The sequence below is a fragment of the Coturnix japonica genome, chromosome 8 (assembly GCF_054131305.1).
Source record: "Coturnix japonica strain WE chromosome 8, WE-NBRP24, whole genome shotgun sequence".
NCBI lineage: Eukaryota > Metazoa > Chordata > Aves > Galliformes > Phasianidae > Coturnix > Coturnix japonica.
The window spans coordinates 11139711-11167348 of NC_140670.1; the positions used below are offsets into that span (position 1 = coordinate 11139711).

A 27638-nucleotide genomic window follows, 5' to 3' on the forward strand; every position below is an offset into this window, starting at 1 on the left:
TAGCTCAATGCACCACTTTAATACAAACTAGGCCCATTTTCACCATCTTATCAGCTATTTCAGCCTACAGTTGTACACTGGCAAACTAGAGCAATACAGAATTACTGCCATCAGAGGAACTGATCCCATTCATTTATTAAAAACATTCAGTGCGAGTTTATTGGGCAAGATATTATTGTGTTGTACGCAACCCTTCCACTCTTCTAAGTCATCAGAAAAGTGCAGAGGAAATCCATGGCATGAAGACAGACATCTCTTCTTGGTCCATCACACCGGATATTCTTCAGTCTAGTACCTTATGAGCACCCAACTCCTTTAGGAGGGCTTTGTGCAAGTAACAAATCTAGTGTCTCACCTGGAAAACCTGACCAGTCAGAAACATCTCACAGGAATTAGCAGTTGGGAAGATCCCTCCAGATCTAAAGCCATGTCCAATTCCAGATCAAAATCCAGTCCATACAATTATTCTTTTTCTTCATTTTTTTTTTCTTCCTCTTTTTTTTCCCTTCATTTAAAACAATGATTCAGCCTGTTGTTCTCATTTTTCACTAAAACCATTTGGCATGATAAAGGAGATGCAGATTACATGTTAGATAACAAGGATGAATAAAGACTACACAGTAAATTACAGTGGCCTGTTCCTGACCACAGGATTACATTTACAATATAGAACAAATACATATTAAACAATTAAACCCACAAATATTACTAGTAGGTGACTCTAGAATAGAGTACAGTGATTTACAAATAACATTTTGAAATACACAGGAAAATATGAAAGGGAGCACTAATCCATCAGATTTATCAACCTCCTTTGTTGGAGAAGACGAGCAGGGAAGAGGAGTTCCTCTCCTTCATCCCACTCTATTCCTTCCCCATTATCTTTGAAAGCAAAAACAAAAAGAGTAGCTCCCTTTTTATGTTTTCCAAACGTTGGTTCAAAGAGAACCATCACAGTAGCCAGACATTTCAGACTCTCTCCACAGTACAGAAACTCAGAGATGCAGTAATGGTCACATTAGCAAGATGTTAACAGAATAAGGAGGTCCAACACAAATGCCAGAGCTGGTAACACCACCAAGAGACTATTAGTCAATTCAAATGTGATGTTTCCAGAAGAGCTCAGAGTCATGCACAGAGTCACCAATGACAGGCAATGGCCAAAATACTTCATCTCCTAGCACTGAGAATAAACCTGTTAAAAAGCAAGTTATTCTTCTTCACTAGGCACAAGGCCACATTTGCATGTGCGATGGCTGTTAAGAAGCCCTCTCACTTTGCATAATTATTGTCCAAGCGTGTGCCTGGGCTTGTCAAACCAGTGAGGGTCAGATTAGGGCCAAGCAACCTCCTGTGACAGAGATGCCTTCAGATGCTGCAGTCATGGCACAGTGTTCTCCCAAATGCTGAGCTCTGCCCAGGAAACTCTGTAGCTTGCAGAAAGATGAGAGCAGGCACATGGGAAAGCCCTCCACGAGCAACTCCAGCCCTGTTTAACAACTCAAGAGGATCTAGCTCATCCTTAAGGCAACAACTACCTCACGTTGCTCTGGTGAAACTCTCTCCCAGTAAAAACAGTGAAGAAAAACAGGAAGGATGAGACATATGCCCAAAGCTTTGTTGCCTCCAACTTACTGCATCCTATCTTCTACCTTTCAGAGCTACACCAGCATCTTTGTAATACTGTGAAGGGACTTGGCTCAATAGCACTACTATTCTACCTTATGGGCAAGCACAGTTTACCTGAGGCAAGTCTGCCTATGAGGTTTTGTTATCAGTATAGTACCGTAAGGAAATGGCTGCAGCTAACCTTGCAGTCAACAGCTGACCCCTCAAACCCTCCCTGGCATCCCATAAAAAGCCAGAGAAGCATCAAGGCACAATGGTGAATGCCCTTTTGAGAATGTGCCTTAAATGAATCAGTGCAAAGAGCAGAGAAATTACTAATTCCTATTACAAAAGTCACCTTGTTATACTAAAGGATTATGGTTTTTAAAAAAGGTCAGCTTTGGTGCCATACATTTGCACATTAAGTCCCCAGCTATCATCAGTGCCAGGGCTTGACTGACTCAACTACAGCATTGTGAGATAGTGCAAAACCTTCAAGTTTCAACAGTGAAATCACTGTTTTGCACATCCCTCCAGAACCGTGCAAGGTGCAGCAGCACTCTAGGTGGTAAATGCATGTCTTCTAGAAGAGGCAGGGAAGCAAAACAGATACTACGTACCTAAGGTTTTCAGTACCGTTCAGTCCCTCTCTGTATACCACCCACTGGGTTTCTATTTTTGCTGTTATTCAAACAGAGAGATTCCAGAAAAGGATTGTGTGTTGTCCTCCCCTCCCCATCCTTCAATAGATATTGATTGCAGTCAGGTCTCCAGAGGGGATTTTGAAGAGTTATGTGACCATCTTTCCTTTGCATTACATAGATACATAAGGCTTCAAGTACAGTTTGTTAAATGCAGTTGCTGGGAGGAATACTCAAAAGAAAACAACATTTTCAATTTATTTTCTACCTTCAACTCCTGGGAAAAGTGAAGCATTGGAACACAACGTGAGAACTCAAATCTAATGCTTGGCTGGACACCAGCTGAATACAGTCTGAGGAGAAGAAACAGCATGGAACAAAGAGACATACAGAATGAATACCTGAGGAATCTGGAGATGTGGAATGGACATTCAGTTCATCATCAGTAATCGTAATAAGAATATACAGGGGGAGGAGAAGAAAAGCGTTAGGACTAAAACTGGGTGTGAAAATAATGCAGATTTCAGAGCAGTCAAAGATGGGGTACAAAGTTTGAAATCAAGCTGCCATCAGACCTGCAACTTTAAGAACAAAGGCTTACTGCAATCTCCTTCCTTAGGAAACCTTTAGAACCACCTCAGTGCTGGCTGGCAAGGCACCGATGGTTGTGCTACAGTCAGTGGTGGCCAGGAGAGCCGTTCATGTGCTTTTCACTGTCAGGAACATCCGTGCTGTACAGGCCGTCCAAGTATGCCAGGGAAATCTCTGCTACCAAGCTCCTGTCTGGGATGGACTGGGCCATTCCATAGATAGCTCCCTAAGCAGAAAAGAGATCGTTACATGGGATCATTAACATCATTCAAGAAACACACTCACCCTGCACACACACACTGATCAGGTTCTGGATCCTTACCATGCCCGTGGTCTTAGCATTGAGATTCTTCATTATGTCCTCAATGCTGTCTTTCACATCTTTCAGGAACTGCTCAGCCACACCAGGTTTCGTGTGCAACTGCGTGATGCAAAGATGAATGCTGGGCAGGCAGGGCAGAGAGGAGAGATTAGCCACTTTATGTATATCAGCTGCGCATTTCCACAGCAACTGACGGTACCTTCCCTATCCAGTGACAACTGCCTACCACCTTCAATTAACATTTCAGTGGTTTTAAAGGAAAAGATTATTCCTTTATTTCCAGTTATAGGTAACCCCTGCAAAATACTTGTTGGAACCAAACTGCAGAAATTTCAGCTCTTCTTTAGTAAGGAGGCAGCTCCCCTTTCCTTCCTGACATTAGTGAAGATGGTTAAAGGTCTGCACAACCTGTCAGCTACCCCCAGCATGGAAGCCAGCAGCCACCAGGAGGAGCAGGGCTACTCACACCTCCAAGCTATTACTTCAGGCTCTCTACACTCCTCTTCAAGTCTATAACACTTCCAGTGCAGCTCCACCTTAGAACATTTGTCCCTCTAGCCCACAGAAAGTAAAAGTCCAAAAAAACTAAAAAAAACCCAATCCAAAAAACCCAACTATCTTTGACAAATATTTGTTTGACATCAGGCTGGAAGCATCACTGAAAATGACCAGCCCTTCACTGCTCTTTCAATTACCTTCCTCTTCAGTGGGCAGGAATAAGATATTTAAAAAACCAACCAAATGAATCTCCATGTACTCACTAGCAGACATGAGATAAAGCCCCAGCAATTTACATTTTTCTGCTTACACTGAGCAGAGATAAATAGAAAGGGAGCCCCTGTTATGCCCTCTGCCAGGCTCATTAATATTACTATTGCTGCTATACATGAGCAATTACAAACATAATTGCTTCTCCATAGTGAAGAAGTCTATATACAATTTATCAGATAATAGACAACACCACTCAGCAAATTAAGGTGACCTAAAGACTGCTATCTTGCATACCCTTTCTGTGCACATTGCTCCTCTATCTACAACAGTGTGACCACAAACTCACCTTGGTGGGAACTGCAAGATGTTCAAGTTCCATCCTTTTGCAGCTAACAAATTAGATAACCGATAAATGTCAAACGTTTCTGAACCAATGGAGAGGACAGACACCTCAGGTTTCCCAAAAATGAAGATGCTGTCAATTTTTCTCAACCTTGAAAGAACATTAAAAAGAAATGACTAAGCAGGGTTACAAGGAAATGGCAGGAAGGGGCCAGACATTTAGTCTATCTATCTAGGGCCTCAAGGAAAGAGAGGGGAACATACCGGAGCACAAGCCTACCAAAGGAAAGAAGAGAAAGCAGAAGACTCTCTCGAAGTAAAGAGTCAGAAGAAACTCTTGGAGCAAAATCAGCTAAATAAAGATGCCAGCACCCCTCTGCTCCAGGCCCCTCAACAATCTGGCACTGGGCAGGCAACCTGGCCATAAACAAGTATCTTTTCCTATAACTATCCAGTGGATCCCTGAGTAACATGCAATAGCTTCTCTAGGAAAACAACAACAACAAAAAACACCCAGAAAAAAAACCAAAAAACCAAAACCAAAAAGCTAAGGCACACACGTACTCTGATTCAAGGAAGCGAGCTGTTTTTATGATCCTTTTCGTGGCCTCAACGTAGCCCGATTCCCCTATGTGCATCAGAGTTGCCCAGCACGCAGCTATGATTCCACCGGCCCTGGAGCCTGCTATGGAGGGGGAGGCGTATATGCCCCCTTGCCAGTCGGGTGCCACAAAGTACTGGTAGCTCCTGTACTTCTTGTCGCTGTACAGCACCACAGAGGAACCCTTGGGAGCGTAGCCATACTGCAAGGGGGTAACAAGGCATTAAAGAGCAGCAGTACTCAGCAGCACTGTCAAAGACCTACTACACAGTTACCAAAACCCACTTGCCCGCAGGCATGTTGCACAAAGCACCTGAGCCCCTGCCCTTCAGCACTTCTCTATGTTGCAGAAAAGAAATGCCTGGTGCCAAGGATGGCATCAGAAATCCCTCCCCCAGAGTGAAAGCATTGGAAGAGCTCTCTCTTCCATTTTTACCTTGTGAGTATCAGCAGAAATGCTGGTCACACCTTTCACACGGAAGTCAAACAGACGTTTCAGAGGGAACCCGGCCTTCTCCATGAAAACAATGAGAAAACCACCTAGGCAGGCATCGACGTGGAAGGGGATTTTGTACTTCACTGCAAGCTGTGTGCAAATGAGATCTGAGTGAGTAACACGGTCGGGAAAGAACATGAGGTAGTTGGGGTACCCAGGATTTCACACTTGAAAGCATTCTCAACCTTTTCAGAACACCATGCCACCCTCAACCTGTTGAGGACAGGAGACCAGGAAGGACTGGCTACATGTGGATCCCTTCTCCAGCCCCTTCTGCATGTATAGACAGCACCAGCAAGATAAAATCTTTGTATTTGGGCAGCTTGCTGTATTTGACAAAGAGAGGAGACAATTTGGATTGAAAGTGATATCCTCAAGAAAGCTTGAGGACATGCTCCAAATGAAAAGAAAGTCAGAGCCCTGGCTGGTTACATACAACAGAAATAACCATAACAAGGAATGCAAAGCCAAGAGGCATGTTTGAACCAAGATCCTGGCCCTTTGATTCCTCTGCACAACACATTCCTCTGACTTCTGCACCATGCTTGCTACAACCAGTGGCCCTAAATCAAAGCCATTTTATAAGGTGGACTACTTTGCTGTTCTTTCCTCTCAGATATCAAAAGACAAACCCTTCTAGCTGGTTTCAGAGAGAGAGAGCGAGCAGCAAAGCTTTAAGTCACAGACATAATATTTGCCTTCAGTTACAGCAGGAGTTCATGGCACAGGCTTAGGAGTTCAGAGACAAAGCATGTGCTTGTCACTTTGCCTTGCAAAAGGCACACTGCGTGCAGCAGCTTAAGTCTGAATCCAGCACCACACAAACAGTTATATGACAATCTGGCATTTAAAGCCTAACCTCTCACAGAAGTTACTGAGTAAGCACAAAAAAAAGACAGTCCTGCATTCTTCCTTTCCAGATCATGTCCTACACGTGCTGCTGTTGACTAACAATTGATTTAATGGCAGTAGCACCTTCCCACCAATCTGCATCTCTCATCAGATTCATGGGTTGGGATCCTGGAACACCTGTCTGCTCGCTCTTCTTATGTAGAACAATGCAAAAATATTATTGCTACAGCACTTAGAAGCCCCGGGGGCATCCTACCTCTGCCACCTCTTCGATGGGGTCCATAATTCCATGTGGGAACTGGGGAGCAGAACAGACCAACATGGCTGTGTTCTTCGAAATAGCTCTCCTCATTGCCTGAAGATTTAAAGAGAGAAGATGCTTCTAAACATCCCATTTACCAAGTGCCACCCTGCCAAAAAAGATAAAAAATAAAACATGCAGCATCTGGTCTTAAAATCTAACACAGAAAGCCTACAGAAAGCAAAGTGATGAGCTATAAGCATGAGAAGACAGCAGCTGAGTCGTTTAATTTATCCACTTGGAAATATTAGAACAGTTTGGTTTGTTCATCCTCATCTGAAACCTGTGGCTATTTCTGAAATACATAAATTATTTCATTCTAAATGAATGACAGAGGACAAAAGATTGTTTTACATCCACTTATTTCAAACAAAATCTTGTATGTGAAGGCACATTCATTCTCACTGTCCTTCCTTATCTCTAGGAAGCACAGTTCATCTCTCTCTATCCACCGACTTGCTACATGGGTAAGTAGATTCTTTGCTATTACCTACACAATGCTAATTTCCCCACAGAAAGGAGTTCCACACTGACTGAAGTGATACCTGAACATCCACTTCCATAGTCTTGGTCAATGGGATGTGAATCAACTTCATTCCAAAGTAGTGTGCTGCCTTGTCAAATGCTGCATGAGCACTCACCGGGACCAACCTACAAAAGTAACATATCACATACTTCAACCCAGGCAGCACGTAAGTCTTAGCACAAACAGGAGAGTAAAGAGAAAAGAATTCAGCCTGCAGGTATTTCAGCATTTCGTCCCTTTAGGGACAGGTCACAAACAGGCCAAGCACATGTTTCAACCAGGACAAGAAAGACCATGTGCTATTCTGGATGAAACAATCCGAAGAAAGCCTAACGAAGTCATTCTGTTCCACTGCATGGTCTCCTGTGAATCAGGAGTTCCTAAGAAAGTTAACTTCTTGTCATATCAAACAATATTTTGCCATCTCCAAACCCTCACCCTCCCCAGGAGGGGCACATGACAATACAAAAGCAAGGAACAACAGAAGCATGCTGAAATAACATAACATTTGATGTCTGCCATCTGCAGTGGCAGCGTCTGAACCGCTTCAGTTAACCTTGTTTTCTGAGGCATCACATCTTTACTGAGGCCTTTAATAGCACACAAAATCGTTAGAAAAGGAAGAAAAGAGCCACAGGAATTCAGCAGAAGATGAACACCATCATTTTATCTCTCTGTTTTCCCCTCTTAAGCAATTAACCGGAGAAACATTTTTGATGCACTGTCTAGAAAAAAATAAAAGCACATTAGAGAGCAAATCCTCTATTAGCAGTCTAACGATTAGCACAGTTCCTCATTTCAGCTCCAATCAATCCCAGAGTTTTCAGGCTAAACCCTCTTTGATCTGAATAAATCAAAACCCTTAAATACTTCAAAGTGCCTTGCAATCTCAGCTCAAGAGGAGCTCAGAGTGGGTATGAGCAGGCTCTGGCTACAGCTGCATGCAGGTATTACAAAAATACTCTGCATGGCGTAGCTACAACAGCTCCGCAGCCAACATTCACACTTGGGATCCCAGGCTGCTCCAAGGCTCCTGTGCTTCTGCAGTTCCCTTCAACCCAGGGTTCCTTCCTGCATTCGGGGCCTTCAGAAAGAGATGGACAAGGAGGAGATGGCAGCAGGCTATGAAATGAAGGAATGCTGGGGTCTAGCAGCCACCTCAGCTCTGAAGAACAGCAAGTTGCAAGCCCACAAAGAAAAATCCCAGCCACAAAGGATTGCTCACATTTCTGGATGTTTGATGCCTCTCTCATAAGCCAGGTCTCGGTACGCCTTGCAAGCCATCAGAATACTCTCTGTTCCCCCAGACGTCATCTGTTGTGAAGAAAAGAAGGAAATAAGGAAAATGGCTGCTGATGTGGATGCTGCAGCAGAGCAAAGCAGAAAGCCACAGCATCTCTGCCCAGCAGTGCTTGGAGGCAGAAGATGCATAGGACACCTCAGGCTTTCAAGGGCACTGAGCAGCTCAAGGTTGTTTTCTGGCACCCAGGTTGAAAGTGCACATTTAACCAAATGCTGATTTCTCTATTTCAAGTTAAATACAATAAAACTACAGAAGCCTTATGAGAGGGGACCATACTGCACAGTCACTAGCTGGCAGACATGACCACTCCTCATGAAACGTATACAAACGTATACTTACCCCTCGATTACCTGGGCATTGTTTATCTGGCTTGCAGATTAATGATGCCTCACATACAGAAACAACAAAGTTGACTCTGCATTAAGCCAACCAAAGTACAGCAGAGTTTATTAGGTCTGGAGCAGTGCCACACTGGGGCTCGGAGCCAGCTTGGGCTTGGCACTGCTCCTGAGCCCGGAAACCTTCCCAGATCTGGGAGCAGTGCAGAGTGCTGAGCCCTCTCTGCAGAAGCCAGCCAAGGTCTGGTCCTTACAAGGTTGGAGCTTGTAAGCCCTCAAGGACCTCAGAAGGGATTTCTGCACCCATACAACCCACTGCCCATGCTGAGCTCACACCTTTTATCCTGACCACAGGTGAACAAGGTGTTCTGCATCACAAAATGGAAGAGAGGAAGGCACACATGCCAGCTGTTTGACTAAGTTCACTACTGCATACTCGAGAGCTTTCTGAAAATAAATAAATGAAACAAGTTCTTCTAAATGACCATCTCCCTTCAGCCAACATTTACGAGTCCCACTGTGCAAGGGACAGAAAAGTATGAGCTCAAATATTTCAAAGTACATTCTGAATCTAGTAAAATGTAAGGTTGGTTTCTCAAGCAGCCTGCAGGTGTCAATGCTTCTGTCACTGCTGCGCTGGGGGAGACATACCTTGGGGAGGCCTGGTGCCTGGTATACAAGTTATCAATGCAAAGGTACAGCATTGTGTGAAAGAAAGGACAGTGTGACAGCACATATGGAGGACTGCTTTGAGATCCCCAGACCTTCTGAACACTCCAACACTACCCCTTTTAATACCACACCCCAAATAGACATAACAAGGATGCAGACACATTTGTATGCCTTGCAACATCCACCAGTCTGGGTTTTCTGCTGGCTTTCCCCTGCTGACATCGCTGCAAAAACCCAAAACCCAAGAAAGAAGCGTGACTGTGACAGTGACTCAATGTTAAGCACAGAGAAAAGGAACAAAGTTCACAGGCACGAAAAGCAGCCTGCCACATCTCTTAACAGGATGCAAGCTAGCAGCTGCCACCACAGGCAGCGTGGAAGTCACTGTCTCACCACTGAACATTTCTGCTTTTTTTTCCCCTCTCCACTTTGTAAAGCAACAGCTGTTGTTGAATAAACCTAACAGAGCTTCACACTGGGTAAAGAAATCACTTCATTTGTTGTGCAGCAAATAGATGGCAGGAGAAACACAATGTTCTAAGCATTTTATGGCCTGCGTCATTCACTTCTCAATCCTCGTTATGAAAAGATCTGTAAAGTTGTCAGCTATCATCTTTGGAAGATAACAGCTGGCATAACACGGACTCCCTACTGTGGGGTGGGAGAAGAGGATCAGAGTAACTGTATATTTGCAATATAGCTTGCAACACCACTTACAGCTTTGTAAGGATTGTGAAAACAGCACTGGGCATGATTTGGGGATGTTAGAATTCACAGTGCTGAGCATCAGAGACCCTGCATGACCATGTGTGCTCCTTGTCGATCAAGCAGCCCTACCTCTACCCTCTCCAAAAAACAGCCTCTGCAACAACAACCTTATTCCTGTTTCAGTCTTTCCGCCAGCACCTTGCCCTTACACACAATGCACCTGGCTCACCACCTGCATGCAATCACTGAGGCACACAGAACAGGGAGGTCAATGTCCCACTTTGTCACAGATCCAGGACGGAACCTCCTCCCAGGCACCAGCCAAAGCCTGAACCACCATCACAGGACCCGACATCCCTACTACTCACAGCAGCCAGCCAACATGCAGTGATTCAGCACCGCCCACTGCACATGCAGATATGTTTTACCCCCTTCAGAATGGAAGTCCAGAGGCACAAGCGATGTCAATGTCATAGGGAGAAGGGCTGGGAGCTGGCATTGCTTTCAGCAGTTTTCCAATCCCACACTATCTGGGGAAGCCAGATAAACCACGTGGGGAAAGCAAACAAACACACTTTCTTTGTTCTTACTTGTAATTTTCCAAGCGGGAAGGGGAAGGAGAAAGCACAAAGAAAAAATATATATCTCCCTCCTGCTCTTTAAACTTGGTATGTCCCTCCCCTCCTACCGCTCACTCCTTCCAAACACCAGCACTCTGGAACCTCAGCATTCAAAAAGCAAGAAGGTACAGTTCCCAAAGCAGGCCTTCTGCCATGCCACTGTCAAGCTGCCTGACAAAGAACAGCCCTGGCTTAGCTCACAGTCTCTAGGAAGTTTTGTTTGCAGTTCACCATGTTCATTCACACCCTGGAGACACATCAGAGCAAAGTTCCCTTGAGGTGAGTTATGTGATGAATAAAATAGCAAGCTACCATTTATTTCTAATGCAGCATTAGTCCCGAAGTGTACCACAACCCATAAGGCCATAACGTAGTGTCAAGCTCACATAAAGCCCCTGTAAGCCCACTGCTTGTAAATTCCACCCATTATCTCTCACAAGGTGACCTGCTTGTCACAACAGATAAAAGCTGACAGCTCTGCAGAAGGACAAAGCAGAGCCTAAGCCCCCCCCCTCCCCAAGAAACAGCACTCACATCCCACTGCTCAACTCTCATGCCAAATGAGCAGGCAGCTCTGTGACCAAGTCTGGAGCCCCCAGATTTGGAAGGAAGACACAAACCAGCTTCTGCAGGAGGCTTGGGTCTGCATCTTCTGATTCTGTCTCCTTGTCTGTGCTCAGCTGCAAAGTGCAAAGAATTCACAGCGAGGTCGATATCAAATAGACACACTTGCCCCACACACAGTTTTCCTCTACACTTCATCCCAAGTTGCCCATTCTCTGAGTTTGAAAAAATACTAAAAAACCAAAACAAAATACACAGAAGCTTGCACTAAACCAGTGATTTCCCCACATCAGAGGGGAGATCTTCAGAGACAGCACTGCAAAACAAAGCACCTTGTGAGTAGGAACACATCAGACAAGAAAACATTCTCCTCGCATTCCTCCTGTACAAGTACTGAGCTTAATTAGTCTTTCCCAATCACAATTAGAATTTCCTGGGAGCCAAAAATCACCAAATCCTGTGATTAAATCCTGACCAAATCATGATGAGATTAAAAGAAAGAATAAAAGTAGTTAGTGACAAATAGGAAGCATCCACTCACTGCTAAAAATGATTGCCTTTAAACACTACTTGAAAACCTGGACCATCTCTTGGTGCAGCTTAAGGCAAACTGCAGGCCTGCACAGCCCCCACATAGGAATTGCTAGAATTTTTATGTTCACATTTAAACTACAGAGACTTACAGCCCCCACACCTCGCATAAAGGCATCTCCTGTAAATAATGCAAGCTGCTCACCTAATACAACATTCAGAAACCTGAAACATGTTCCATTTTAACATCTATATAAGACACCAAATATCTTCCAGGAGGAAGCAGACTGCTCTCCAGAGATGCCCTCAGGAAAGCATCCACACATTGCACTTCAGAACTGTGTGGTAGAGATGCTGAGGCTGCAGAGAGCTCCAGAGTATTAGCCCCCTAAAGTGTAACAAGTCATGGAAATTAGAGCACAAAAAGGAAGCGAAATTGCCTTACTAAGAAGCTCAAACTTTTCTTCTTTGTCCCCCAAATAGCAAGATCTCCAGAAGCACCAGCGAGCTCTGTCTCCCTTCACAAACCAATAGGTTACCCATGGTTCTTCCATCAGGTGAGTAAATGCAGCAGACAGGGACCTGGCAACAGACACTACTTCTCAGAGTGGTGGTGAAATTCAGGGGAAAAAAGCTTTTCTTTTTTAACTTTACAGCACTGCAAAACTGAATCAAGCAAACCAGAAACCTCCCCAGAAAGAGCCAGCAGCACAGCACCTCCTGAGCAGATCAATTCAGAGATAAAGATAACTCACAGCACTACATCCTGCCTGGCTCAGCCATCTCTTTTTTACAGCCTCACTGGATACTGGAGCAGAACTGCAGCACCACAGCCTCGCAGACACAAAAAGAACAGCAGCAGTTTGGAAAAAAACACTTTTTAAATGGCTCTGTTGATGCCCAAACTTCCAGAAATCAATCTGAAATACCAACCCTGTTGGGGGAAGAAGAAAATAATAAATCCCTGAGCCCAACTGCTTGAAGAGGAGGTGATCCCCTATCTCCCCCCATATCTCTCCAACATCTGTTAGCTCCTCCAGACATAGGCAGGAAGGCAGAGAGTCCACTGGAGAGACTCTTTTGGACAAGATAATTACAGGGGTACAATTAATCTTCCATTTCCACCCTATCAACTATTCAGCCCTCCCCCTGACCCCATATATTTGGCTGTTCAACCAGCTAGAACATAGTTTCATGTCAGCCTGCATGCCTCCCCTTTCACTCTGCTTCTGCTTGGCTCCCAGCTGCAGCTCTGCGACACAACCCTCTGAAGGGAGGGGAAAAGCAAAGAGAGGGAAGAGTGGGATTCCCTAGAGAACGATAGCAGAGATCTCACATAGGCTACAATCCCTGAGCGATCACTGCGGAGCAAGTTTTTACCGTTCTGAATTTCTCCTCCCAAACAATTCTACTTCCCAGCAGACGCACTCACAGGGCCAAGGTTGGCACTTCTGTAATGCACAGTTAACATAACAAAAACTAAACAAGCAGACTACCACAAGCAAATTTTTCCTACTGTATAATATGCAACACAGAGATATCTACTTGACTTGTATCAATTAACATCTCCTCTGTTGATAAAGGTGACTTTAATCAGCTTTAGAATCAGCCTCTCCTCTCTCCATGGCCAGCCTCAGTTCTGCAGATCAGCAAGGAGAAGAGGTCAAGCTATTTTGAGATGCAAAGAAATGCACTACTTTTCCAGTCCTGAGCGTGGCACAAGGAATACATTCTCATTCAGCACGTAGAGGGGGTTGAAGAACTCAGAACCCAAGCCATGTCACTGGGTGCAACCTGCTATCGCAGGCAATCACATCTTAAAATTGCTAGTCACAGCACGATCCAGCTCTGTCTTCAACCCAGATGGAGTTTGGTCCTAACTACCTTTACCATTCAGATTATCTAATACTTAACCCTTTAACACAATAAAGTTTCAAACAGTCAGATTAAGCCCATTCAATGCCAGCTCACTCCATAAACTCTTGTGTCAACACTGCCTTTCCTCATTGATCTTTAGCCTCTGCAGGTCTTCTCCCTCCCTGGCATAATTTACAGCAGTCATATCACACACAGCCTCTGAAAAATCACATCTGCATGCTTCTCACAAGCAGAACTGCTCCTCTGCAAGTTATCCAGCAGTCTATGTCAGCTGCAACACAACACCATGTGAGGAAATAAGACCTCACTGTCTCAGACACCACAAACAGGGCAAGAACGTGGCCTGAGGAATTCAGAACTCCCATCAAAAAGGCAAACTAAGAGGGAGGATTGCAAGAAATTACACCTTATTTTTACAACAATAATTCACTGTTCAGGTTCACAGCTTTTGTTCTCTGACCAGCTTTCAAAGAAATCAGTGTTAAGGGAATACAATGGAGCTCTTGACATGAACTCCACTGAGGCTTTAGAACTGGTTTCCACTCTGGTATGCTGGAAGGTCTCATAAACCTGGGAAGAACAAGTGACAGTACAGCGCCATGCCTGCTTGCTCACCAATACCTGGAGCCATTTGCTGGAGATCAGCCAGCCAGCCTTGTTCTCAGTCTCAGCATTCTGGCATGCTCAAAGGTTTCCAGCTCAGAGACGAGACCTGATGGGAGCTATTCAAAGTGACGCTGCCCTGGCAAGCACCAGAACCATAAACCAGAATGATCTCTGTCTCAGATGGATGGATAGCACTTCAAGTCAGAAATACGCAAGATTTCATGGGACACTTGGATACAGGTTACTTACAGCACCACAAGAGCTGGGGCTCCCATGGAAAAGACTACAGGCAATCCTCACTACTTCTGCTTCCATCTTTCTCAAACCAGGGAATATATCTGGATGGAGGGGATTACTCCAGGCAAACTCTTCATACACCTTCAAAAGAGAGACAGGAAGTTAGCTGTGCAGACGAAGCCTTGGATTATCAGCAAGAGGTCTGGATTTAGGAACTCCATACACGCACTGTGCATATAAGCAGACTATCTGCAGTATTAACTCCTGCCGTGAGTGCACATCACACACTGGGAAGCTATTGCTGGGAGGAAAAAAAAAAAAGTTTTTCAAGGGCATTCTGGTCTTTGGAATGTTTCAATAACAGCAATATTGTATGTTGTAAAGGCAGGTTTAATGGTTTAGCTATTTAAACAAAAACACAAATGTCTGTCGTTCTTTTGTACTGTACCTAGTCCTGGTGTACGCACGCCCTACAACTGCTCTATGCAAAGCAGTCCGTTTATAGATCCCAAAAATTGCTTTGCAGAACTATTTTTTGTGTTCACTATTAAAGGGCAATTCCGAAGCAGCCAGAAAAGCACAAGTGACCACCCACACAGCAGCAAAAGTGGCCGTGGAAACCAGTATTTCATGCTCGTTCTGCAACTGTGAGCTCACAGGATGAGGCTGGAACAGGCCAGTTCTGACCTCCTGCAGCCACGATCAAAAAGCAACTGCAGGGATGTTGAAAGAAATACAGCAGAATAAGCCAGAGAATAATCAGCACAGACAGAGGGAATGTTTCCACGCAGCTCTCAATCCAAGGTGATGCTGCTCTAGCAAGGCAGCTCTGAGCTTTATTTTTCCCCAGAAGAAAACAGCAATAGCAACCACCCAACAGAGCTCATTACAGCTGTTACAAAAGCTGTTCCCAGGAGCAAAAAAGCTAGATTTTCCTTTAGCAAAAACAACTCTTGAAGTAGATGCATTGAAAAACAGACCTTAGGGCTGCTTATTTTCTTTCCAACCTTCTCAAAGGGGAAAGTTCCAAACTAGGTAAACAGACCTAACAAAGACTCCACTGAAACATGCCAGTGCCCCATTGTCACACAATTTGGACTGCACAGCAAAGCCAAACACATTTTACAAACATCCTTTCACTTAAATCGAGACCAGTTCTGTTTTGCTTAGTGAAGCTGCTACATCCCAAAGTCCCTCAGCAATCCAGTAGTGGGAGAGCCAAGGATGCTTTTGCTTCAGCCTACATCAGTTATATCCATCACAGGGAACACTGAAGCTGACCTATGGCCATTTTATGTCAGTACCAGTTTCCAATTCACTTGCACTCAGCTTCTTACTTCCTTACTCAAAACACCTTAACAGATTGGATCCTAGTTACTTCCACATTGTTTTCACAGTGGCCAGCTTTAGAAGCCTCAAGTGCCTTGCTAATAAATGCCTTTCTACCTACATTTACCCTTGCCTCTGTCTTCAGAGCTGGGCTATCTTAGCTTCAAATCTTCCCCATGTATCTTGAAATATGCTGGAACAGTGCTGAGGGTTTCTGGTCACCCTGAAGTCATTAAAAACCTCTGCAAAGATGCCAAGTTAGACTGCTTGCACTTTACCTTCACTAGCAGACGGGTAAGTTTCTCTTCACCGCTGTACACAGTCCCAGAGACTTTCCCATCCTCCCAGCGTACATCTCCTGAAAGAGAAGAAGGAAGCACACTGGTTGCAAGCACAGCTGTTCTCAGAAAGCACGTGGAAGAGGACAAAGAAAGCCCCCACAGCAGCTCTGCGGATGAGGATTCTGCTTTTAGGTTCCAGTGATAAGGAACAAGTATGATTTTCGTGCCACAGAGGCAGCTCCCTGTAATGCTACCCCTCTGCCATCTTGTGCCCCGTAGACACAATAACAAATAAACAATAAATAAAGTGTTAGCACAAACAGCTAGCTGCAACAAGCAGTTACATTAACATGCAATCCACTTTAATCCTTACTCAGACTCCCCACACCACTGTCCACAAAGCTGAGCTCTTGTTGCTCAAGTTAGTCATGTCCAAAGAGCACCCATCACATTGCTGTAGACTAAGATGGAAAGGACAATATTGTATTGCTCAAAACTACAGCGTGGGATGCCTGGGTTAAATGCTTCTGAAACCAGTAAGAAACCAGAGCAGGTGGATGGAATGGCATCAGCAGGGCACCCTGTCTAACAGTGTTTCAACACACTTAATCAGGCTACTGTCTGCTTCCAAACATCCAAACAAAGCCTTTCCACCTGCCTCTTTGTATCCACCTGCATAACACTCAATGGCATCAGTATCGCAAGAGTAAGTGAAGTGAGCCAAGTCCAGCCCTCACTTCTAAGTAACTTTCAAAGGGGATGGCAAATGTATAAGAAGCAGGAGCCACAGAAAAGGGAACAAAAGCCCAGTGAAGGAAGGGAATAATCACTAAGAGGAACAACACAAACAGAAGACAGACCCAAAGAGTTGCACAAACAACAGTAGAAAGAAAAAAAAAAAAAAAAAAAGGAAATTGTTAGAGCATATTCTATAGCAAAACTGTTCATGTATTTAGAGTAGATGCAACATTCCAGCAGAAAATTCCTAGTATTTCTCAGATTGGGGGAAGGTACAGGCAGTCAGTCACTCACATTTGCTCATTAGAAGTAATAGGCAGGTGAACCAGGGTGGAGACATTTACATCAGTCAGCTCACTCAAACTGAGTTTCAGACACTGCTTACATGGATTCCAGCCAGAGTGGCCTTGCCTTCCTTAAGTGGCATTTTGAAGGTGCAAACGATTTTGATTAAGAGAGTCCTGGAAATTCCCTAAAAGCACTGCTTGGAAGTTCCTTTTGTTATGGGAATTCCATGGGGCTTCACAGAAAACACATTTCTGGTAAAAGCCAAACGTCAAGGCAACTGCTCAGAAATGTATTCAAAACTGCATTCAAATAATTCCCTCTATTTCTCTTCTCAGATCTCCCATCACTGTTAGCTCTAAGCTCCTGGGGAAGAAAGGGAACTCCAAGGTAAATACCTGAATACACTATTAGATTCAAATACTGACTTTGGTCACTTCCAGAAGGAAAACAGACATGAATTTCTAAGTGAAGAACATCAGCAAGGAAATATGTAAGACAAAGCTACAAGCAGGAGTCATTAGATCTCATTTAGCAGAGCAAGACTAATGTTAGGTCTGTGAAAGAGACCCACCTCTGCTGCAGCAGAATCACAGTCATACCTTTTGAGCTGTACTCTTTCATCTTCTGTAGTACTTCAGGCTGGCTCATGCCTTGTTCTGGCAGCACTTTGATATAATCCTTTTCATCTTTTAGGAAGGATAAACTGGAAGTGACATCATTCAAGGCTTCATCAATCTTCTTTTGAATCTAAAAAGAAAGGAAAACCCTACTAACAAAGGTACAGGCCACATTATAAATTACAGCTCAGTGTGCATGACATTGAACTCACTGGCCACTTTCAAACCAGTGAGCAGAACAGGTAGGATCTGTTTCAGCTCTATCACCAAAAAGCATGGCAGAGTTCACAGTTCTCTCTTCCTACCATCCTCTTCCTCCAAAAACAAGATGTCCTTGTCCAAAACACCTCCTGAAATGCTCACAGCCATGCACTAGTCTCTAAACAACTCTGGGAACTGCCTAAAGGAACGTTAGATGGCACAGAACAGAGCTGTGCCAAGTAGCTATACGAGTGATTGCAGAGCAGTGCTCAGCTGCATTTAATGTAACAGGACAGACAACATCACCACATTCAAAGAGACCGCACTTTAATGGATACTGACAAACAGTGGGAACTTTGAGTCCCTTCCCTTATAATTGAGGCAGCAAAGCTTAAGGCAAAAATATTTCATTGTTATCCAATAAGGCTTTTTTTTAAGTCTTCACATTAACTGTATTTTGTACTTTGTCTCATCTGCCAACACATACACAGTTTAGAGGCTCATGATAACTGAAACATGAAAGAAATCTCACTTACAAACACTGTTAGAAGATTTCTTCCATCTTAATCACACCCCACATCCAGGAGGCCCAGACTCCTTCCCAGAAAACATTTCAAAGCAGACATTCCTCTGAACAACTCAGGAGTTGGGATATTATCAGCTTTAAAGACTTTTGGACATTGGAATGTCTCAAAGTCAAGGCCTCCTTTAAGCAACCGATAGGTTATCAGATATCAGCCCAGCAAAGAGTGGGAAGAGCACACAGATAGGGCACAGCATGAGTCCTCTGGCACAGGAGAGCTTAACATTACTAAGCTCTGAGAAGGTAAACCTGGACAAAATATAATACAAGGGGCCAAGATGGTGTCCTTTCCTAACAGGCAGATGACAAACAGAAGCAGGGGACAACTAACTCTTAGTTCATCTGACCAGCCAGAAGGTAAAACTGGGGCACAACATGAAAAGATGGGGAGAAGTTACTCCCTTACAGAGGGCTGAGGGAGAAACTTGACAGCTGCAACCATGGCGAGGTCAAAAGGAAAAGTTGCTCTTTACTACTTCCATGTGATAAAATCACCTACAACAGAGCTGGCACCCTCATGCTGCCCCAACTGATTCAATGTGTAAAGCTGTCCACACAGCAAGAAGAATGGGCAGGCATCATTGACTAGGAAAAAAATCCAACAAGCTGAGTATTTCTTGATGATTAAGTCATAACGTGCTAAAACATGCTGACATTTGTAGTTTCAAGTTTTTATGTAAAAATCATCTTCCAGACACTAAAGTCCATCTCACCTTCATGACTGCAGCAACTTCTGCTATCTGTGTGCTATAAAGCCATTGCTAACAGGTATCTGAGCTCCAGACATGGACAGCCATCTGATTAAAAGATTTATCTTTTCACGTTGCACAAAGACACCTGCCTATCTCACGCTTGCTCAAGAACAAGATGCTGTTTCAGAAGAACACACAAGTTCATTCGTGTCCCCTTTTTCCATCAATCAAGTGATTCTCGTGACATCTTAACAGAGAAGAAACACCACTGGAAAATTCTGCCCTGGACTCACTGATACTTGGTTAAGCGATACCTACAATTTATGAGTGCAATACTACTACAGAAAGACAAGGCAGGAATTATGTATTTCATTAAACCAGATAGTGGCATCGGTATCCTTGCATCGTTATGATTACAGGAACAAGAGACAGCAAAGACGCACAAAAAACAGCTTTGCAGTCTCAGATAACATCGCAATAAGTTGTACAAATACTTACTATAGCCCCAATAAATGGCATTTTTCTCAATAGTCTGAAGAACTGTTTTTTAGTTCGGGATGTTAAACCTGAAAGACAAAAGTCAGAAGTTAACCCTGTGTTAAGAAACCAGAAACAGACTCAGAGCACAATAAATCCACTGCAACACAGGTTCAGTATTTCTGATCCAGGATAAAATAAGGCAGCCACAAGGGGGATATGGTGAGAGAGAATCATATCAGAAAGCAGACATAGGCCAGGCTGCAGAAGGAACTGGTTTGCCCAACAGCAGTTACCTATGGGAACCAACTATTTGACTCATTTTCTTAATTTACTGCTAAGGTTGCTGAGTCAAGTCATGCCAGCTGTAAAGGCTAAGATCTTTTCAAACCAGACATACAAAAGGACAGCATCTGCTCGAATGGGAATTTACACCCACACATGGAGTTGTACAAAGGAAGGGAGTTTAGGATTTGCTAAAGGCAAAGTCTCCAGCAAAAACGGAAAACACTGCTTGAAATTACTTTCTGCATCTTCAAACCAGAATAGAACTGCAACATGCAGACACTCAGCAATGTGAGACAGGCTCCCAAGTCCCAGCAGGATAAACCGAGCTGGAACGTAACAGGTATTCTTCAGGTGTCCATCTATTCAACACAGGAGGGAAAAGCAGCACCACAGCCCAAATACTTAAGTGGGAAAAGCCACTGATGACAAACACCGGAAAACTCCTGGGGTAGCTTCAAAGGCAGGAATGCAAGCAGGATGACAGAGATGGTTTACAGCCACCAAAAATGCCTTTCGAGTCATCTGCGCACTTCAATCAAGCTCAGGCAGTTACAGGAGGCTTTCAGCAGGAAATAGTAAATCAGCTTTAAAAAAAAAAGAGTCATTCATTTTAAAACTTCACAATCTCATCCATAGCGTTAGACTGGCCCATTACTTTCCACTTCATGTATGCTTCCAGAAACTGGAGCATAGGAAGCTCTGCATGAATGTGTGCAAGAGCTTCTTTACAGTGAGGGTGATGGAGCACTGGAACAGGCTGCCCAGGGGGGCTGTGGAGTCTCCTTCTCTGGAGATATTCAAGGCCCACCTGGATGCCTACCTGTGTGACTTGGTGTAGGGAACCTGCTTTGGCAGGGGGGTTGGACTCAGTGATCTCTGGAGGTCCCTTCCAACCCCTACAATTCTGTTAGTCTGTGATTCTGATCTATTCTGAGAAGCTACAGGAGGACAGCGACTGCAGCTTGGCACACTCTAAAGCAAATATTTGTTAGCGCTCTGAAAATAACATTTCAGTTGCACATTTCTGTGTGCAGACCGTTTAATTAGGAACTTCCACGCTGAGGGGGGAAAAAAACACAACTGCAGACTCCTGAAAAAATTCAGACAGCCTTATTAGACTTCCTCACCATTAGTAAATATTTTTAAAACATCTTGCAACAGCATAAATGTTAGACAAGAATTTAGTGTGACCCTACCCTGAGCTGAAGCTTTGTGTTCCCAGTGTTCAGTTATTGAGAAGTAGACAACAAGTTACAAACTGGGCTATTTTTAATAAGCTGCCACTATGGCACTACCCCATGGCCTGTGGGACTGGCAAAGCACCTTGCTGGGCAAGGCACCTCTCCTGATCATCACAAAGGCAGAGCATACTGCAGGTTCATCAAGAGGTCTTACAAAAGAGCTGCCAGCACAGCAATCACAAAGCAGGAAGAGGCTCGACCACACGCAATTATCTTGAATACCCAGAGGATGAAACATATTCCCAATATCACATCACATTTCCTTCCTATGGAAAGGAAGAAATTGAGAGCAAGTGCTATCCAAGCACTTGGCTACAGTGTATGGATATATATAAGGTCCTAAGAACCTGAGTCAAAATCTCAAGTTTTTGAGCAGGATAGCACTGTGACAAATAAATGAAGTAACCAGAAGCTCATGGAGCCCAAAGGAAGGGAAGGAGATGTGGGCACATTCCAGGCTGGCCTGCCACACCCTCTACAGGAATGGGGATGCTCCATTGATTGGACAGGACTCATCCTTAATTTGGAAAAGGGTTTTGTTAATCCTCACTGGCAGCAGAAGGCATGTTTTAACAAATGCTCACTCTCATTTCACCCTTTTCCCTCCACTACATGAGAACAACTGCATCCCCTTCCCTCCCCACATAATGCAAACCCCATGCTCCCAGTGCTTACTCTCGGACTGGAAGAGGAAGCCATGCAGCCATACAGATAGAAGCGTGGAGGAAAATGTCAGCCCGATCAGTTGCCAGGGCTCCAGTCCATCACAGCAGGCGTTCACAAAGCTCGTCACTTTCTCCCAGTACATCTGGAGGATCTCCTTGTAGGGAGTCATGGCATCCTACGCAAAGGGAAACACAGATACTGAGAAAAGCTCAAACACACACAAACAGGGCAGCAGAAATGCTTTAATGACAGAACTCCCTTCCATGTAAGTTGAGAAAAAAGGTGCTTTACAGCACAAAGACATCCCGCTTTCCTTAATTCCTGAACAGAACACATAGGTGTCTTTGATTTCCAACCAAAAGCCACCGATAGATGTGTAAAACTCAAGGTCCCAAATCAATGTCAGCAGATCATACCATGGCCCAGGGAAAGCAGTTGTGTCAAATCCCAATATTATTTTTCCAAGGAACTGCCTGTACACAGAGCAAGTGGAAGCTAAACAGCCACCATTCACCAGGTGCCACCTGGTTGAGTAGCTAAGGCTGGACATTTAAATATGAGAGTACTCAGCAACACTTTAAGCTTAAGAACTAATTACCAGACTCCGTACAAAGGAAGGATGGTACAGACAAACACTATTGAGGGAGGAAAAAAAACCAACACAACAAAACATAACCCACACAACCAGAAAACTGTGATGCAATAATAATTACAATGTTAAGCCAGCAATTACTGTCAGGACAGAGTTCAAGAATCTAATCCATAGCTCTAAAGCATGCTGTCTTTATAAGTCTCAGAAGAAGTGATGGGGACAGCAGGAGGTTCACAATGGGAAAGGATCAAGATGAGCTTGGATGCAACCCTGGGCAGCATAACCAGGTGGTTGGCAACCCTGCCCATGGCAAGGGGCTGGAACCAGATGGTCTTTAAGGTCTCTTCTAACCTAAGCCATTCTATGATTCCATGATCCCAGCACAGTTGAAGAGGTTACAAGCAGCCTACAAAAAGCCAAGTGTTTCCAAACAGTCAAAGGAGAAAGAAAAGACAGCTTACAAAAAGTACTAATGAGCAATCACTACTCAGGAAAAGCAGTAAAATACATATACAAGAGAATTAAAAAAAGCACATAAGCAACCCAAACATAAGGCTAAAAACTTCCAATAAACCAGCAGTGCCAAGGCATCATAGGGAAGCAATATCACTCACACCCCAACACAGGCAGGAGGAAACAGACCGAATGGGGCTAAACCAGGTGCCTGGCAAGAGGAACAGCCCTCAGCTACGGGAAGCCAAATTAGCACTCATATGCCTGGCACAGAGCAGTTTCCAAATGCCCCAACCACTTGCAGCCACATAAACCACTGCAATTAAGTAGTGTTGGGGTTAGTGCCCAGTCCTCCAACTCCAACACCACAAAGATGACTTAACCCACAGATTTAGGGCACTTTTCAACTAACCAAAGGCACATCTCAAGTTTCATCAAGTTTGCACAATTTTCTCAGCAAAACCCCTGGAAAGGAGTGCTTAACCAGCAAGGACAGCACTGATCCACTGCCTGAAAGCTCACACTTGAATCTCAGCCACTGCTGGAAGTGCATTTACACGTGTGGAAACTGAGCCATTAATGCACTGGTGCCTCCAGAACTGTTGTTAAGCAGTAGCAAGAAAACCCTACCGTATCAGACACGTGGCAGGATGTGGGTTTCCTCTTGACAGTGAAAGATACTGTAAGATTCACACCCAAAATGACAACAGAATGCAACATTAGACAGAAGTTACTCACGTCAATGACCAAGTTAAAAACAATATCCGGCAAGATATTCATCTCACTCTTGGAGAAAACTCTGGACAAAAGACCTTACCAAATCCATGTTTTGGTGCCAAACCACATGCTCCCCAGTTAAGTCAGTAGTCAGCAGCACACCAGCTTTTCATAAGAGAAGGAGGAATAAATAAGTCAGCATTCCAGATTCAGCCCAGCTGCGCAGCTCCAGTGGCAAGTCCTGCAGCCCAGCACAGAGGTGAGCAAACCCAAGGGCCTCTCCTTTCCAAAAGCCTTCAACCCAGTGCCCAAGGCTTTCCATGCAGGCTGCTCCACTCTGAGCTTGCTACAGGCGATGCCAAGCACAGCATGGATGGGATGTCTGCAACCTGTGCTGCAGCCTTACAGCTACTCCTGTACGTGAATGGGGGGAAAAAAAAGACAGCACAGGTGCATAATGAAGACATCACAGCTGAATGAGCAACACATGCATGTCTCCCCATCTTTGTTTCTGCAGTTCAGAAGACTGGTTAGCTATGCAATGCAGTTTCTCAGCTCCTTGATAAACTGCATGCTCAGCATTTTCAAAGTGTTTGTTTGCCCCGAAGTATCTACCAAGATATGAGACCTCTGGTCTACCAATTACTCACTTAATACTGATAGTACCATTCAGACATACCCCATGCCTTCATTACACTCAGCGATGTGGAAAGACACTGCTCCCTCTCTTATGGAGGGCAGGCAGGGGAAATAAACAGCCTACATTTAGGCCCACTGGAGGATTTATTTTTAATTGTCAGAGCATTAAGACAAACCCAGGTATCAGATGTAATACTAACTGCCCCCATTAGGGCTTGCAGCATTCATCTGCACTGACACTAATGCACTCAGCAACCCAAGCAGTTTACATGAATTTTTAGCTATGTCGATTAGGAATACATCCTTAGGACTTGACTTCTAAAAGCCATTAGCCAGCTGAGCTGTTCCAGGGATAAGGCACTCACAACAGAAGGGGACAAATGAACTGCAGCAATACTCCTCAGCCCCAGAACACAGGAAAGAAGGAAGGGAAAAATTGCCAAAGCTTGCTACAGCAGATTTAGTAGTTTTGCTGGAACAGCACTTCCTCTGCTGCAGGTTTAAACCTAAAAGATAAAAAAGATAAAGGCAATATACTGGGGAACCTCACACTGCTGGTTCAAGTGCCTCCTCTTTCTGACACCACATATTGCAGGCACTGAAAAGTTTACCTGTGCAAAAAAGGTTTATCAGCAGAATCTTCCCTCCCCAGGAGAACACTTAAAGTGGGACAGAGAATAAAAGTAGCTTTTAAAGGCAAGTTTAAGTAGTGGCATGAATCTTAGAATCACTGTGTAAGGAGGAACTGCTAAGATCAAACCACATCCTGGGCTTTCACTCCAGCCCATACACTCCCCAGCCACTCATCTAACAGCACCGCACTTGTTGCCCAGCTTAAACAAACCAGCCGCGTGGGCACCTGGCACCTCCAGCCCCTGCATGCAGTGCCCAGCACCCGCAAGGAAAGCAATAGCTGGTCTCCTGCAGACCACAGACAGCCCAGCCAGGTAGCCAGCCCAGGAATCCCAAACCCTAATGCTGGGTTTGTCATCTGTCTGTCCTTACTGACAGGGCTGATGAGCGAGGTGATGGTGCACAACTCGTCACATCATAAATTATGGAGCAGGGAGGCTGCTTGCTGCACTGCCTGGGTCAAGCCTGACGTGGGACGCACACATTGCTGTGGCAATGACAGAGTGAGCTGCTACAATACCGGTTCTCCCAACACAGCCAGCTCGCTGAGGTCCCAATGAAAAACAAGCCGAAGAACAGCAGTTTGCTTATTTATCGTCTGCCTAAGGAGGAGGAAGACATAAATTAGTTGTGCCTGCACAAAAGGCACGTCTGACCTGTACGATGACACGGGACCAGCTCTGCTGCAGTGCCATCAGTCTCACAGCCTGTTTCCTGCCACGGAGCTGGAGGGTTGAGCAATGCCCCGGCTCACCAAGGGTGCACTGTTTTGGTTTGTGCTTCCAGCCCTCGTGAGCATGACAAATACCTTTACATAAGCGCTAGGCATGGAATATTTGTTAGTCAACTCCTAATTACAGCCCGAGTTGTGGCCTGCATGCTGCCCCCCCGAGGACGCGGGGCCATGCAGTGATAGCAGACAGGATCACACCGAAATTAAGACTCACACGTCTTTAGACACACAGGCTGAACTCTGAAAGAAAATCAAGGTCAGGTCATGCTTATTGCAGAAAATAGGCTGCATTTTTTCCCACCACTACCACACTAGAAGCCTCTTTCCTCCAGCATTTCTTTTGCTGTACGCAGCATATGCAAAATGACGGCAGGCGCACAAACCCACCAGCCCCAGGAGTTCACAAGGAGTGCTCAGTGACGGGCTAATTATAGCACAAAAACAAACAGGCAGCAGCTCGGAGCGGGGCCAGCAGCACCCTGCGACTCCACGCAGAGGGGAACGTAAAGATATCAACACAAGGATGGGAAAAGGCCGATCCCAGGCTCAAAAAATGTGCAGTTCTACGAGAGCCCAAAGGGCTTTTAAAATGAGGTTAGGTTTCAGATTTCACGTGGGGGCGAGGGAAAAGCCACAAAGAGCAGCTATTGTACAAAGCCTAACAGATGCTCCCCTCAGCAAGCTAAGAAACCAAACTGCCTGAGAAGCAAGTACCGAGCCCAAAACACATACAACACACCTCTCGTCCCCCTTGCTCGCTACAACAAATGGATCTATAAAGCCCCTCCATACATCCAGGCACACTCCAGACAGCACAGCTCTCTGAGGGCCTGGATGTACTCACTGCACACCCTGCGTGAACCCATTAGAGCACTCCCTGGGGTTGTGGCTTCATGATCCTGCAGTGCTTTCTTCCTCTCCCAGCATCCAGGAGGACACGAGCAGCACTCAGCTCTGTGCTGGGACTCATCCGGACACATTTTGCTGCTTGGCACCCGCTCAGATGCAGGTCACGCAGTGCTTTCTGCATGCCTTCTGGAGAACAAAATGAGCATTGATCTGAATCATTCTGCCAGCAGCTCGCTGAGATACCACTGCAAGAAGGAAGGGGACAGGCTCTTTAGCAGGGTCTGCTGTGACGGGAAGAGAGGACACTTAGATACAAGGACAAAGTTTTTGTTTTTGTAAGAGCAGTGATGCTCCGGTTGTCCCATCCCCGGAGAGGTCAGGCTGGGGCTATGAGCACCTGTAGGCGTCCCGTTCATTGCAGGGGTCGGACCGGATGGCCTTTGAGAGTCCCCGGGAGCTACGACGGCAAAGGAATCGGGTCGCAACACATCAAACACTTCCAAGAGACCGCGACCAACGAGTTTCTAGGAAACATCAATCTGTTCTGCAGAGAAGAACTATCACAGCCGTGGCAGGGCGGAGAGCTGCGCTCGGAAAGCCAGAAGGGACGGGCAAAGCCAGGCACAGAGCAGCCCCGGCTGCCCGAGGGGAGGACACACAACAGCCGCCGCCACGGGACGGCACCGGACGGCACCGGGCGGCCCCGGCTCCCGCAGCACCCTCCCGTCGCCCCGCAAGGCCTGCAGCCAGCAGCACGGCACCCGGGGCCGTACCTAGAGAAGCCGGGCTGAGGGCCCAGCTGCTGGCCGAGCTCCGGAGGCCGCATGCAGACACACACCGCTTTGTCCCGACCCGACCCGCTCCCCCCTTGCTCCGCGCTGCCGCCGCTCACCATCGCCGCCGCTGCCGCCTCGGCCGCCGCCGCGCTGCCCCCGGAGCCGGCCCCGCCCCACGCCGCCCTCAGCACAGCGCCCCCTGCAGGCTGCGCCGTGCCATTACAGCCTGAGCCGCGCTGCCGCCCCCTCGAACTCCCAGGAAGCATCAGAGCTTGGAATGCAACCTCTCTATTAAAAGGAGTGGTAGCAGTGTTTTACCCTGAAGGATAAAGAGAGGAAGTCTTATTTGTTCCTTAAAACCCAGATTAGGAATAAACCCTCTCAGGATGCATCGCCA

The 27638-nt window shown here is 45.4% G+C and overlaps 1 protein-coding gene across 5 annotated transcripts; it reads right to left on the reverse strand.

The window, feature by feature from the left end:
* On the reverse strand, positions 1-27399 carry SGPL1 (sphingosine-1-phosphate lyase 1). 5 transcript variants are annotated; one of them, XM_085554135.1, is made up of 15 exons: positions 27358-27399; positions 25831-25856; positions 21859-22024; positions 19676-19743; positions 17684-17831; positions 16056-16135; positions 14461-14589; positions 8217-8305; positions 7011-7116; positions 6421-6519; positions 5253-5402; positions 4780-5018; positions 4220-4366; positions 3163-3283; positions 1-3066 (listed from the first exon to the last, which is right to left on the reverse strand). In XM_085554135.1, the coding sequence occupies exons 3-15, from the start codon at positions 22016-22018 to the stop codon at positions 2926-2928; spliced, it is 1677 nt and encodes a 558-aa protein (XP_085410261.1). In that variant the 5' UTR covers positions 22019-22024; positions 25831-25856; positions 27358-27399; the 3' UTR covers positions 1-2925. The 5 variants fall into 5 exon arrangements, with proteins under 5 accessions (XP_085410261.1, XP_015721886.3, XP_032301198.2 ...); XM_015866400.3 differs by lacking the exon at positions 25831-25856; XM_032445307.2 differs by lacking the exon at positions 25831-25856 and having other exon boundaries at positions 27239-27399.
* Between the last annotated feature and the right edge of the window lie 239 nt (positions 27400-27638).